At 34.8% G+C, this 12,168-nt stretch overlaps 1 protein-coding gene across 5 annotated transcripts in view; it reads left to right on the top strand.

The window, feature by feature from the left end:
- The window catches only part of LOC118198806 (endothelial cell-selective adhesion molecule-like), an 847,091-nt gene that overhangs the window by 754,029 nt on the left and 80,894 nt on the right, over positions 1-12,168 (top strand). For all 5 annotated transcript variants that reach the window (XM_085817476.1, XM_085817472.1, XM_085817474.1 and 2 more), the window contains one exon: positions 9,666-9,801. In XM_085817476.1, coding sequence (XP_085673602.1) covers positions 9,666-9,801 — 136 coding nt within the window. The remainder of the gene's footprint in view (positions 1-9,665; positions 9,802-12,168) is intronic.

Here is a 12,168-nt window from a genome sequence, read left to right as displayed (position 1 = left end):
AAGTATGACTACAAATAGTGCGTCCGCAGGGTCTAGTCCAAGCATAAGCAGCCGAAGCGGCGAATTTCGGAAAGATCCTGCTAAGGTCTCCTCACAAGTGACAACTAAATGTTTATTTCTCATTGAGTTTTTAAAATATTTTATTTATTCAGGGCGCCTGTCGTACTGATAACTTAAGGCACAAAAAATAGTTAAACCGGGCATTAGTGGATGCAAAGAATATTTTTTGCTTACTAGAGTTTCTTTCCACTTATTGTTCAAAGTATGAGCTATCTTTAAATTTTTGATTAAGGCACATGAACCTTATGATTAAACTTTACAATGAATCCTCTGTTTTACGCTGTCTACAAAGAGATGAATTATTGATGTGGTTAGTGTTATATTCCAAATTTCGGCAACAAATTTCGAGGGTCACGGTACCAAATGTTATATTTATTTTGTTTAATAAATGTTATATTTGTTTGTTGCTGTTGTGCCGCAGTTGCTATTGTGCCGCAATAACCCGTAATATGCTTGGAAAGAACTAAGGGTAAGATGTGTGAACTAGGAAATAAAAAATAAAATTTAACTTACCCCAAAATGACAACATTGACTCGTTGAAAGAATTCACTATTTATTAGTTAGCCGGACTGTAAAAGATATATATAAAAAAATATCACATTGCCAGACATAAAACAACTAATACAAGGCGCACGTGAAGCTGCTCGTGAGTAACAGACGAAGTCCAGAAGAATCCTACTTGATCCACGAAAATACTGTCCTTACATGAATAGCACATTTCAGTAGATTTAGCTACATTAAAGTTGCTTACGTTTTTGATGAAATTAATTCAAATGCAATTACAGTTCGGAAACTTATACCTCAGGAATTAGCACGTGGCTGTATGACTTCTTGGGACGAACAAGAGTTCGATGAAATTCTGCGCAAAATATTTTCCGTAACAAAACATTATCAGCGGATGGTTGTTGAAAAGGTACCTGTTCACTTCCACGTCTGTCGAATTAATTTCTACCTTTTCGTTGCCCTGCGTTGGCAACACGCTTTTGAGATTTGTCGTTCGTTGGATTCGGTCGCTAAAAGCGTAGCTGGACTGTAACAGTTATAATTATTATTTTATGCTTATCTGTACTCCTGAATTATTACTAAATGTTTACGTGTGAATGTTTTATTATTAAATGTATTCAGTTTGGTTTAAATAGACGTGAGTGACGGAATTTATTAAGTATGTTTAAAGTCGAAACTGTCGGCGCCATTCTAATACGAGATACGTAAACATCATTTGGAGGCACCGACAAGATCAGATCAAGATTGAATCAGCAGTTCAAGTACAGATAAGTGATTTTTTATTTAGATTTACATCTAAATTTGATTCTTGAAGTTTTATATCTATTTTGTATTGATTTTGATTTTGAACATGAATACTTCGATTACTTATTATGGATCAAGCTACTGTCATTAGATTGCGTGGTAGGGCAAAAGCGGCCTTCACAAGGCTTCAGAATACTATTTCATCCGATTTATCTAAAAATGAAGTAATTTTGCATCTGGAGCGCTTAGAAAGGATTTATTCAGATTTTGATAAATTTGATGCCCAATTACCAGAAGAACAGTCAGAAATTGAAGATTTTGAATCGAAGTATTTTACTTTAGTATCAAAATTTATTAGATGTATTAAATGTGGCTAATGTGCCAAATGTTACAGGAAATTCTAATATTAGTAACCTAGTTGAATATATTAATCAATATATTAATCAATATATAATCAATATCAATTAATCAATAATAATCAATATATTAATCAATATATAAAATCAATATATTAATCAATATATTAATTAATCTAATATTAGTTACCTAAGTTGAATATTCCTATTTTTTCGGGTAACTTTAATGACTTGATGAATTTTAAAGATTTGTTTGTTGCAACAGTGCATAATACTTCTTTATCGAATATACAGAAATTTCAGTATTTAATCGGATCACTTGCTGATGAACCAGCTTCTATAATTAAATATATTCCGTTATCAAATAATTCTTATGAAGAAGCATGGGCAAAATTGCTCGCTAGGTACGATAAAAATAAACAAATCGTACAATCGTTAACTAAAACATTTATGGATCAAAAATGCATTTCACAGGTTGATAATGTTAATTTACGACAATTAGCTGATACTTCCGATGAAGTTATCAGAGGTTTAAAAGCTCTTGGTGACAAAGCAACTTCTAGGGATCCATGGTTAATATTTATGTAGGTAGATTCAGAAACTCGAAAGTTATGGGCACAGAAAACAGCGGAAGATGATTTTCCTACATTGGAATCATTTTTTGAATTTTTAAATTTAAGGTGTTCTTCTCTCGAAATTATCATAAATAAAGAAGCGGAAGCTAAAGTTGTTGATAAAAGTAGTAATGTTAGTTCTGAAACATTACAGAATTCTAAATTTAGTAATACTAAATGTTCGAAATGTAACAGAATTCATGCGTTATATAAATGCGTTAAATTTAAGAATTTGGATGTTACTGCTAGAAAGAACTTTGTGAAAAAACGAGGATTGTGTTTTTTATGTTTAAATTCACATCTAATCAAAAACTGTAATTCACAGTTAAAGTGTAATTTGTGTAATTCAAAAACACATAATAGTTTGTTGCATGAAGATATTAAAGCTAACAACGTACAGCTTTTAAAAGCGCCAAATGAAAACGAAAGCACTCCAGAGAGAATTTCGAATGAATCATGCGAGGGTCAAGGTCAGGTACTTGTCAGTAATACGATTCAAAATTGCAACTCGGCGATTTTGCCTAGTTCTCGCACTCGCATTTTCAACCAGTGGCGAAATTATCGAAATTAAATTATTATTGGATTCCGGAAGTGAAAGTTCTTTTATTTCTGAACACGAGCTGTTCGAAGATTAGGATTAAAAAGAACAAATCAAAGGTTACTTTTGCGTGGAATTGGCGGAGTGCCAGCTTCCAAAACTCGTGGTTCTGTTGATTTTAAAGTTCGGTCAAAGTTAAATAATCAAGTAATTGATGTTAACGCATACATTTTGGATAGGTTAACTTTGCCATTGCTGGAACAAGTGATTAATGTAAAGCATATAGAATACATTAAATCTATTCCGTTAGCGGATCCGAATTTTGATCAACCCAAAGAAATTGATTTGATTTTAGGAGCTGATTATTTTTTCTCCGTTTTAAGATGTGGCCAAAATTATGGTTCGAAAAATGAGCCTGTAGCTCAAAATACAATTTTCGGTTGGGTGATTGCTGGGAAGGTCGGAAATAATATGGAAGGCCCAAAAACAGCAAATGCACACTTCATAAAGTTAGAAGATAATATAAATATTGATTACGAACTTAAGCGTTTCTGGGAAATGTCGATGTTGGGAAGAAGGAATTTCTGACACCTGAGGAACAATTTTGTGAATCACATTTTCAAAACACTCATGCTGTTAATTCAGATGGGCGATTTGTTGTAAAACTTCCATTTTATAAATCGCATTTGAAGTTGGGTGATTCAAAACCGGCAGCAATTTCTAGGTTGCGTTCCATGGAACGAAAATTCAAAGATAATCCGGAATTTGAAGAACAGTATAAAGATTTCATACGTGAATATGAACAGTTAGGACATATGACTGTGATTAATGATGATTTATCTAACAGGTCGGATACAGAAAAGTTTTATCTTCCTCATCATGCGGAAATTAAAACTTCTAGCACAACGACAAAATTAAGAGTAGTTTTTGATGCATCCTGCAAATCTGAAAATGGTATATCATTGAATTCTCTTTTAGGGGTAGGTCCGAAATTAAAAAGAGATATTTTTGAGATTTTGATTAATTTTCGATTTCCTAAAATTGCTTTCACAGCCGATGTGGAGAAGATGTATCTTCAGGTGATGGTAGCCCCTGAAGATCAGAATTATCAATTGATACTTTGGCGATACAATTCCAGTGATAAAATGCGCACGTACAAGTTGAAAACAGTTACTTATGGTCTTTCCTCTGCTTCATTTTTAGCAACTCGATGTCTGAAGCAGGTAGCTTTAGAGTCTAAAGAGGAATCAGATGTATCTCGTATATTGCAAGAGGATATGTATATGGACGACTTATTGTCGGGTGCAAATACAGTTGATGATGCAGTATTTGTCTGCAAGAAAATATCTTCAATTTTACATGCACGTGGTTTTGATTTGAGGAAGTGGAATTCAAATTCTGTAGAATTCTTAACTGAATTTAAGAAACATTGTTCATTGAATTCTGATTTTGAGATATCTCCTAATTCGAGTTCGAAAGTCTTAGGACTTTTTTGGAATTCAACTACTGATACCTTCAGTTTTAAAGCTACACTGTACATCAACGCACCTATAACAAAGAGACGTATATTAGCAGAATCTGCTCGCATTTTAGATCCTTTAGGTCTCTTATCTCCTTGCACTATATTGATTGAAATATTCGATCCTTTAGGTCTCTTATCTCCTTGCACTATATTGATTGAAATATTCGATCAAAAGCTATGGTTAGTTAAAGGCGACTGGGATTCAGTTGTTCCCCAGCATATCTCAGATGATTGGTTTAAATTTCAAGAGACATTCAGTCAAATCAATAATTGTGAATTTCCGAGATGTGTCGTACTTACAACGGACAGTGTTATCTAACTACATGGATTTTCTGATGCATCTTCGCAGGCTTATGCAGCAGCCATTTACTATCGCCAAAAGTGCAATGGTACGGTTAAGGTTAATCTTTTGGTATCAAAGACTAAAGTCGCGCCTATAAAGCAAGTATGCATTCCTCGATTAGAACTCTGTGCTGCGTATTTGTTGACCAGATTAATGCGATCTCTATTGAACATTTAAAGAAGTTTGATTTTGAAATCTTTGCGTGGACGGATTCCAAGGTAGTTCTGTCTTGGCTATCAGATCATCCACGTAAGTGGATAACATTTGTGGCAAACAGAGCATCTCAAATCATAGAAGTGATACCTATTAAACATTGGAATCATGTTCCCTCGAAACAGAATCCTGCAGACATTGCTTCTCGTAGTATTGAACCTCAACTCCTACCAAATTGTACTTTGTGGTGGAATGGTCCACCATGGTTGCGTCAGGAAGAGGAAAAATGGCCTAAATATGAATTAAAAGCTGAAGATGATGCTGAAGTAAAGGCCGAACAAAGATCTGATCCAATTTTTATTTCTCATATACGTGAATCGAATGATTTATTAGCTAATTTGTTCGAGCATTATTCTTCGCGTTGTAAAATTGTTCTTATTCTGGCTTACTGCCAAAGATTTATTACTAATTGCAAGAAGCATCATGTTACTCAGAACATTTAACGTAGTGGCATTAACTCCAGCTGCCTTATGCCGCTAACATTTCTAGAGATTCGAGTAGCAGAAAATGTCATTATTCGTTGGATTCAGAATCATCATTTCAAAGATGATTTACAATGTATTAAAGAAGAGAAACCTTTACCCAAGAAGAGCCAACTACGTTCTTTGTATCCATTGGTAGATAAAGATGGTCTCTTACGAGTGGGAGGACGTCTTCGAAATTCATCTTTAGCATTTAACATCAAACATCCTATCATACTTCCTTCTCGACATAAATTTAACGAATTGCTAGTGAAAGAACTTCATATTACTTACCTTCATGCTGGTCCTTCTTTATTATCACACCTCATCAGATAATCTTACTGGATAAATGGAGGAAAGAAACTGATACGCAGTTGTGTCAACCATTGCTTAATATGTCATTGATTTAAAGCTGCTTCAAATCCGCAATTGATGGGTGACTTACCTGAACATCGTGTGACTTTGGAACGACCTTTTTACGCATCTGGTGTGGATTACGCTGGTCCTATTACCATGAAATTTAATAAGGGTCGTGGTTCTAAAACAACGAAAGGCTATATAGCTCTGTTTGTTTGCTTGTCGACTAAAGCTGTGCATATAGAAGCAGTCAGTGACCTGACGGCAGACTCGTTTATCGCTGCACTTAGACGTTTCATTTCACGTCGCGGTGCACCACGGCACATTTACAGTGACAACGGTACCAATTTTTTGGAGCATGCCGAAAACTACAAGAACTAAATCAGATTTGGTCTTCCTTCTATGCAACGGAATCGGTTTCCCGAGAACTAACTAAGTCATCTATTGAATGGCATTTTATACCGCCTGCTTCGCCCCACTTCGGAGGAATATGGGAAGCCGGCATTCGCTCAGCGAAATTTCATCTGAGAAGAGTATTGAAAGAGACTCTTTTAACCTACGAAGAGTTGTCAACGCCACTTACCCAGATCGAGGCTATTTTGAATTCACGTCCACTTACTTACGTGAACGATACTGATATTGACTGTATTAATGTTCTAACCCCTTCTCATTTCATTACAGGTGATACTTTAACTTCCTTTCCAGAGACCCATCAGACTTTAAGCACCAGGAGTTCTAGGTGGGAACTTGTACAGAAGCTACGTCTGGGATTCTGGAAGCGATGGAAAAAGGAATACTTGACTTCGCTTCAGCAGAGATCCAAGTGGCAGTGCAACAGACCCAATCTAAAAATCGACACGGTGGTTCTTATCATCGAAGATGGATCTCCACCGCTAGCTTGGCCAATAGGACGGATCATCGATGTCCATCCGGGCAAGGACGGCTAAGCTCGCGTAGCCACTGTCAAAACTAAAACTGGTGTTTTAAAAAGAGGAATTAATAAACTTTCACCGTTGCCTGTGTATCAGGACTAAACCTGATAGGGTGGGAGTATGTTCACTTCCCCGCCTGTCGAATTAATTTCTACCTTTTCGTTGCCCTGCGTTGGCAACACGCTTTTGAGATTTGTCGTTCGTAGGATTCGGTCGCTAAAAGCGTAGCTGGCCTGTAACAGTTATAATTATTATTTTATGCTTATCTGTACGCCTGAATTATTACTAAATGTTTACGTGTGAATGTTTTATTATTAAATGTATTCAGTCTGGTTTAAATAGACGTGAGTGACGGAATTTATTAAGTATGTTTAAAGTCGAAACTGCGTCATCTATGTCTGCGCCATTCTAATACGAGGTACGTAAACAGTACCTTTCAGGCAATTAACCAAAAGAGTTCTTTTAATATGGATTTAATTTGATGGAACTCCAAAGATGAAAAATGGCTAACTCACGCAGCCAGGGAAAAGGACATCTTGGAAAGTGAGGACTCGGCCAGGACAGCCCAAAAGGGCGTCCTACCTCGGCGAACTCCAGCAGCAGAAGAGAGCGAGAAACCGGTTTCGTCCTTCAAACTCACCTCGTGGTCAGTGCCGGTTGCAGTTAGCATCTCATGTGGAGGCTTGCCTTCACAGTTAGGTCTGTGCTTTCAATTTGCAGTTAAAGGTGGTGTTAGGTGTTTCAGTTCTTTTTACCATAGAATGCATCGTTGTAGTAGTAATTTTCTGAAATTTCTCTTCCTTATATTCCATTTGCTGCAAGTTGTAAAAGAAGAGCGAGTATTTTATTTTTGTGCGGAAGACCATTATATTTACAGTGTAAGACAAAACCTAATTGCATTTAAACTTAGCTGTTTACATAGCTGTAACTCTTAAGCAATATTTTGTGAGATATTTTCTATCATGTAATGGTGTTGGCGCCTTTTTAAGGCCAACGAATCTCGCCAATTTATCGCCAACTACGATTGAGACAAGGAGAGTTAGAAAAGAAATCTAACCTGTCTGGCGTGAGCAATTACTTGTAACCGAAGCTCGCAATTAAATTGTATTTTGCGTCACTGTAAATATTTGTATACGACGTTTTTCTTAATAAAATGATTAAAAAATGAAGCAGTGAAACTGGTCGGTCGATAAAAATAACCTTTAAAGAATTAAGTTTATACTAATGGTTTTTGAAGCACGTTGCAATATCTTACAAATACTTCCTCAGTAATTTTGACAGTTATCATCTACCGGTTTTACATATTCACTTGGATTCATTGTCCTTGTTCTTAATTATTTGTCCTACATTTCCAGAAAAAATTTAAATGCAAATGCAGTAAATGAACTGTAAACCACATGCATTTTTTCTTCCCATACCTTTTCTTCCTGTGGCAATACATACATATTGTTACGAATTTCGAAGCCGGCGATAAGATAACTTCCCCGCAAAGCGAGTTCAGGATTGCCAGAAAATCGCAAGGAAATGCAGGGTAGCGCCAAATTTGGGCGCGAAATCGCCCTTATTCTCGACAAAATTGGGGATATGACATAGGCGAGTCGAGAACTTTCTAGAACGAAATTCTTACCGGTTTGCTCCATAATGTTCTCGAAGGCAGTTTAAAAGCTATACAAACCCTGCCGGTAAAAGGAGTAGCAGCGTATCGTCAAAGATGAGTTTATCGTGGAGAATATCGAGAGTACTTTCAATTTTTTTGAATTCCGTAAGCGACCGAACCTAGTCGGAAGCTGTAATTTAATACTCTGCCGTGAAGCCTTTCTTTACCGTTATAGCATGATAGCCCAAAGGGCTATGTTGCTGATTGTTTCAGCAATTGTGTTCATCGTAGTTTTTAAACGGCTGTAAACGTGTCTTTAGAAATCTTCTGTGTAATACTGATGAAGAAAATGTGTTTTGATTCTTCGTCAAGTGTGCTTCGTCGTTTATCTTACGATATATAGACTAAGATCATGTATTTAAAAAGAATATCTCATAGACCTACTTTAGAACAAATTGTAATTTTTAAACCACTTACATGAAACTATTGACAACTCGCATTGGTACTGATCTTCATTTCTAGTTCCTCTTTTTCTTATCAATCCGCCAAATATGTGATTTCCTTTTAGAGTTGCGCGCATGTTAAGTAAGTAAATATACTATATTTTATACCTTTAAATGATAGCATTATGTTCAAGAATAAGATGTTACGAACACATGCTTACAGTCTTCCTGAATTCACTTGTGCATTTGACGAGCAAAAAATGCTAATAGAAAATATCCTGTAGTCAGTCGCACTGCACATTTTTAGAAAAACGTTCTTTGCATAGAACAAAGAAAAGAACAAACGTAACATCTACACAATATTTAGTCTGTTTGGGAGAAGAAAATTGTTGAGCCTAAGCATTATTTACGAAATAAGCAAAGAGTAAACTGAGGTTGTTTTTATAACATTCATAAGCTGACTATTTAACGAATGACATGTAATAGCATATTATTTATACACCGATGAATATATATGTATGTTATTAAATCAAATGCGTAATATGTACTTTTCGGGTAAAAGTAAATTACTTTTGTTTATAAGCTAATAACATAAACACATTTATCAAAATTTATTTTTATAAATTCTTAAAAGTATAAGCTTTGCTTTTTTTTTTCTTTTTATATCATTTAAATCAGCAAAAAATTAAATGTAGCATTTAAATTTTGAACATTTTTAAACATTTAGCATTCAGATTTTGAACATTTTAAAAATTTGCGAAATGGTATGTAAATAATACGGATATCCAAACTTCCGGATAGCTGAAATTCTAATATTTAACATTTTGCAATCCTTTTTATGAATGTGTAAAGCGATATTGCATTGTTATGGATGGCGGATACCATATGGTTAGCAATATCTGCTGCGGGGTATGTAAAATAAAAACATACTACTTCTAATATAAAAAATATGCTTACTAATGACAGTTTTATTTCTGGCAGCTTTCCAAGTCCGGAAGTAATATTGTTTACCTGAGAAATGTCGCTCTGGATTCTGCTGGGACGTACAAATGTCAAGTTTCGACAGATGCCCCCACGTACAGCTGTGTACAAGCTGTGAAAGAAATGAATGTTGTCAGTAAGTATGAAAAATATGTTAACCTACAGATTTTTTTCCTTCCTTTTTTCTTCTTTTATTTCTTTAGCGATTTAATTTACCTTAAAACTGCCTAAAAAATCGTTTTGAATAGTTTTTGTTGATATCTAAGATTAAATACTTTATTCTAAAATAATACTCAGAATCTTGTGCAGGATTAGAGAAATGTACGAGATTATATAGTAAAATAAATGTGCGTATATTTCAGATTTGAAACTAAGCAAAATTCACATTTAGAATAACTCTAGTGTCATAGAAAACTGCTATTTCTTTCGAGAATCAATAACACAGATTTTTGTTCTTCAAGATGCAAATACATTTATTCCTTTGGGGCAAAAGGAGCAGTCTATGGCAAAACGACTCTTTTAGCAAAACAAGCAATATTTGTCAAAAGGAACTGTCTGTCTTCCTCGAAATACATATTGTTACGAATTTTGTACATGGATAGATGATTTTAGTGCAATTATATGTGAAACTGTTGTATTTCTTTTGTGTAATGTAACATGGAAATCCAGAGAGACGAGCTATGCCGATAAAGTATATGATAATACAAGGCCAAATCTTTGCCTTCAATACAAGGCCATGTTACATTGACTAAACGCGCATCTCGGTAATTTGGCGAGAAATCGCCAAAGGTCACCAAATTTGGCGATCATTTTGGCGGCATTTTTGTCCAGTCCCTGTATTACTGTAATAGTAATGTAATTGATCGCTATATTAGCTGTAATTCTAATTCACCCCTCGTATTGCCTTCCAGTAATTTCGAGAAGCAGAAAGTATTAGAAATATCTTCGCGACTGGTTGAAAACTATATAAGAAGAGAATATCTGCTCTCAGTTGTTGTTGTTAACTCAGCGGCGTGAGTTCCGAGTACTGTCTCCGGTTTACCTTTGCTTTTTAGATGCGTTTTGCATCACATTGTGTTTCACGTCTTTGTAGTTTGAAATGTGACTACGGATTGTTCTCTGTGATACTATGGACACCTGCATGAGTACTTCTGGGTAACGTTCCAGAACTCTGAAGCGTTTCTTTTGATAAAATAAATTTTATCAACCTATCACCGGAGCTGTAAGCATTCAATCTATTAAGAAAACCTGTACGTACGCAAACGTATTATTATAAAAGCTCTCTGAATCTATATTTGAATTTTTTCAAATTCTAAATTTGAATTACCGTGCTTCGCCTCCATATACATTTTAGAATTGACCTACAAGTGTACAAATGTACATTTCTGGTAAATTGAAAGTTCTGAATCTTTTAATACGAGTTTAAGTAAAAAAAAAAATTATTAAAATTTAGAATTAGTGATCAATACGAAAATAAATTATGAAAGGTAATATATCTTAATTAATGAATTAATTTATTCTTTTCCGAAGAGTTACTGGAATATTTTGATTTACGCAAAGTGCTTTCCTCCTTTTTGATTGAATAAAATCACTAAATGCTGTTAATTCACGCCGGTGTTCATTCTTGTGTTGAAAGAAGTAGGCTGTATCCTTACACATCGTGGCTGTCGTGGCTTTACATGTACGTATCATGACAGTGAGTTTTACCATATATATCGTGGTTTTACATACCATGACTATGGGAAAAAATCCTCAGAGAAGTCCTCGATCAAAGGAGTCCTTCCAGAAAGTTCTGTCAAATATTTCGGTGCAATAATTAATTCAATCTCCATTTAATCGCACTCAAAAATCTGTGCTTTCTCGCAAAACACTGAGTTACATCCCCCTCCCAAGTTTCTTTGCAATGCATGAACTAATAGTTGATATTAACGTTAATCTGTTTTCTTTTATAAACTTTCAAATTTTTATAAACTTCAAACTTTTTCCAATATAATATGTCCAAGGTAACTATGCTTGTGTTACTGTCTTTACTCAATGTTTAGAAAACGAACTGAAATCCTAATTTTGCGTACTGTGGTACTAATCAGTTTCGTTCTCCTTGTCAGCAAAGTACCACCACTTGGCTTCAAAGCTTACGTTTCTCTCATTTCTTTCTGCTTCAGCAATCAAGCGAACTATCAGTTCAGCAAATTGTATTTTCTTGAATATATTTGAGAATTTTTCAGCTAATACCTCTTAACTTAAAATGTAGATAAGAAAGTCATTCTAGGGGTAATACGAATTCTGTAATGGTAATTTTCTAGCATATTAAATAATTTCTACATTGGATCCATAAATATAATCTCTTTTCCATAATTGGATTATTTATTGAATAGAACTCAATATTCTTAGTAGGATTTTTTCTGCGTTGCTTTGCCCAGATTCACAAGTTTCACAAGCCCATATTCAATTCATTCCATTTAATTACAAAAAATTTCTCCTACATTTTTACGCTTAATATTCT

This window comes from Stegodyphus dumicola, chromosome 5, assembly GCF_044657685.1.
Source record: "Stegodyphus dumicola isolate Sdum_Otavi_A_Nest chromosome 5, ASM4465768v1".
NCBI classification, from domain to species: Eukaryota; Metazoa; Arthropoda; class Arachnida; order Araneae; family Eresidae; genus Stegodyphus; species Stegodyphus dumicola.
Note: the sequence above shows the minus strand (reverse complement) of the source record. Positions and strands in the feature narration are given on the sequence as shown.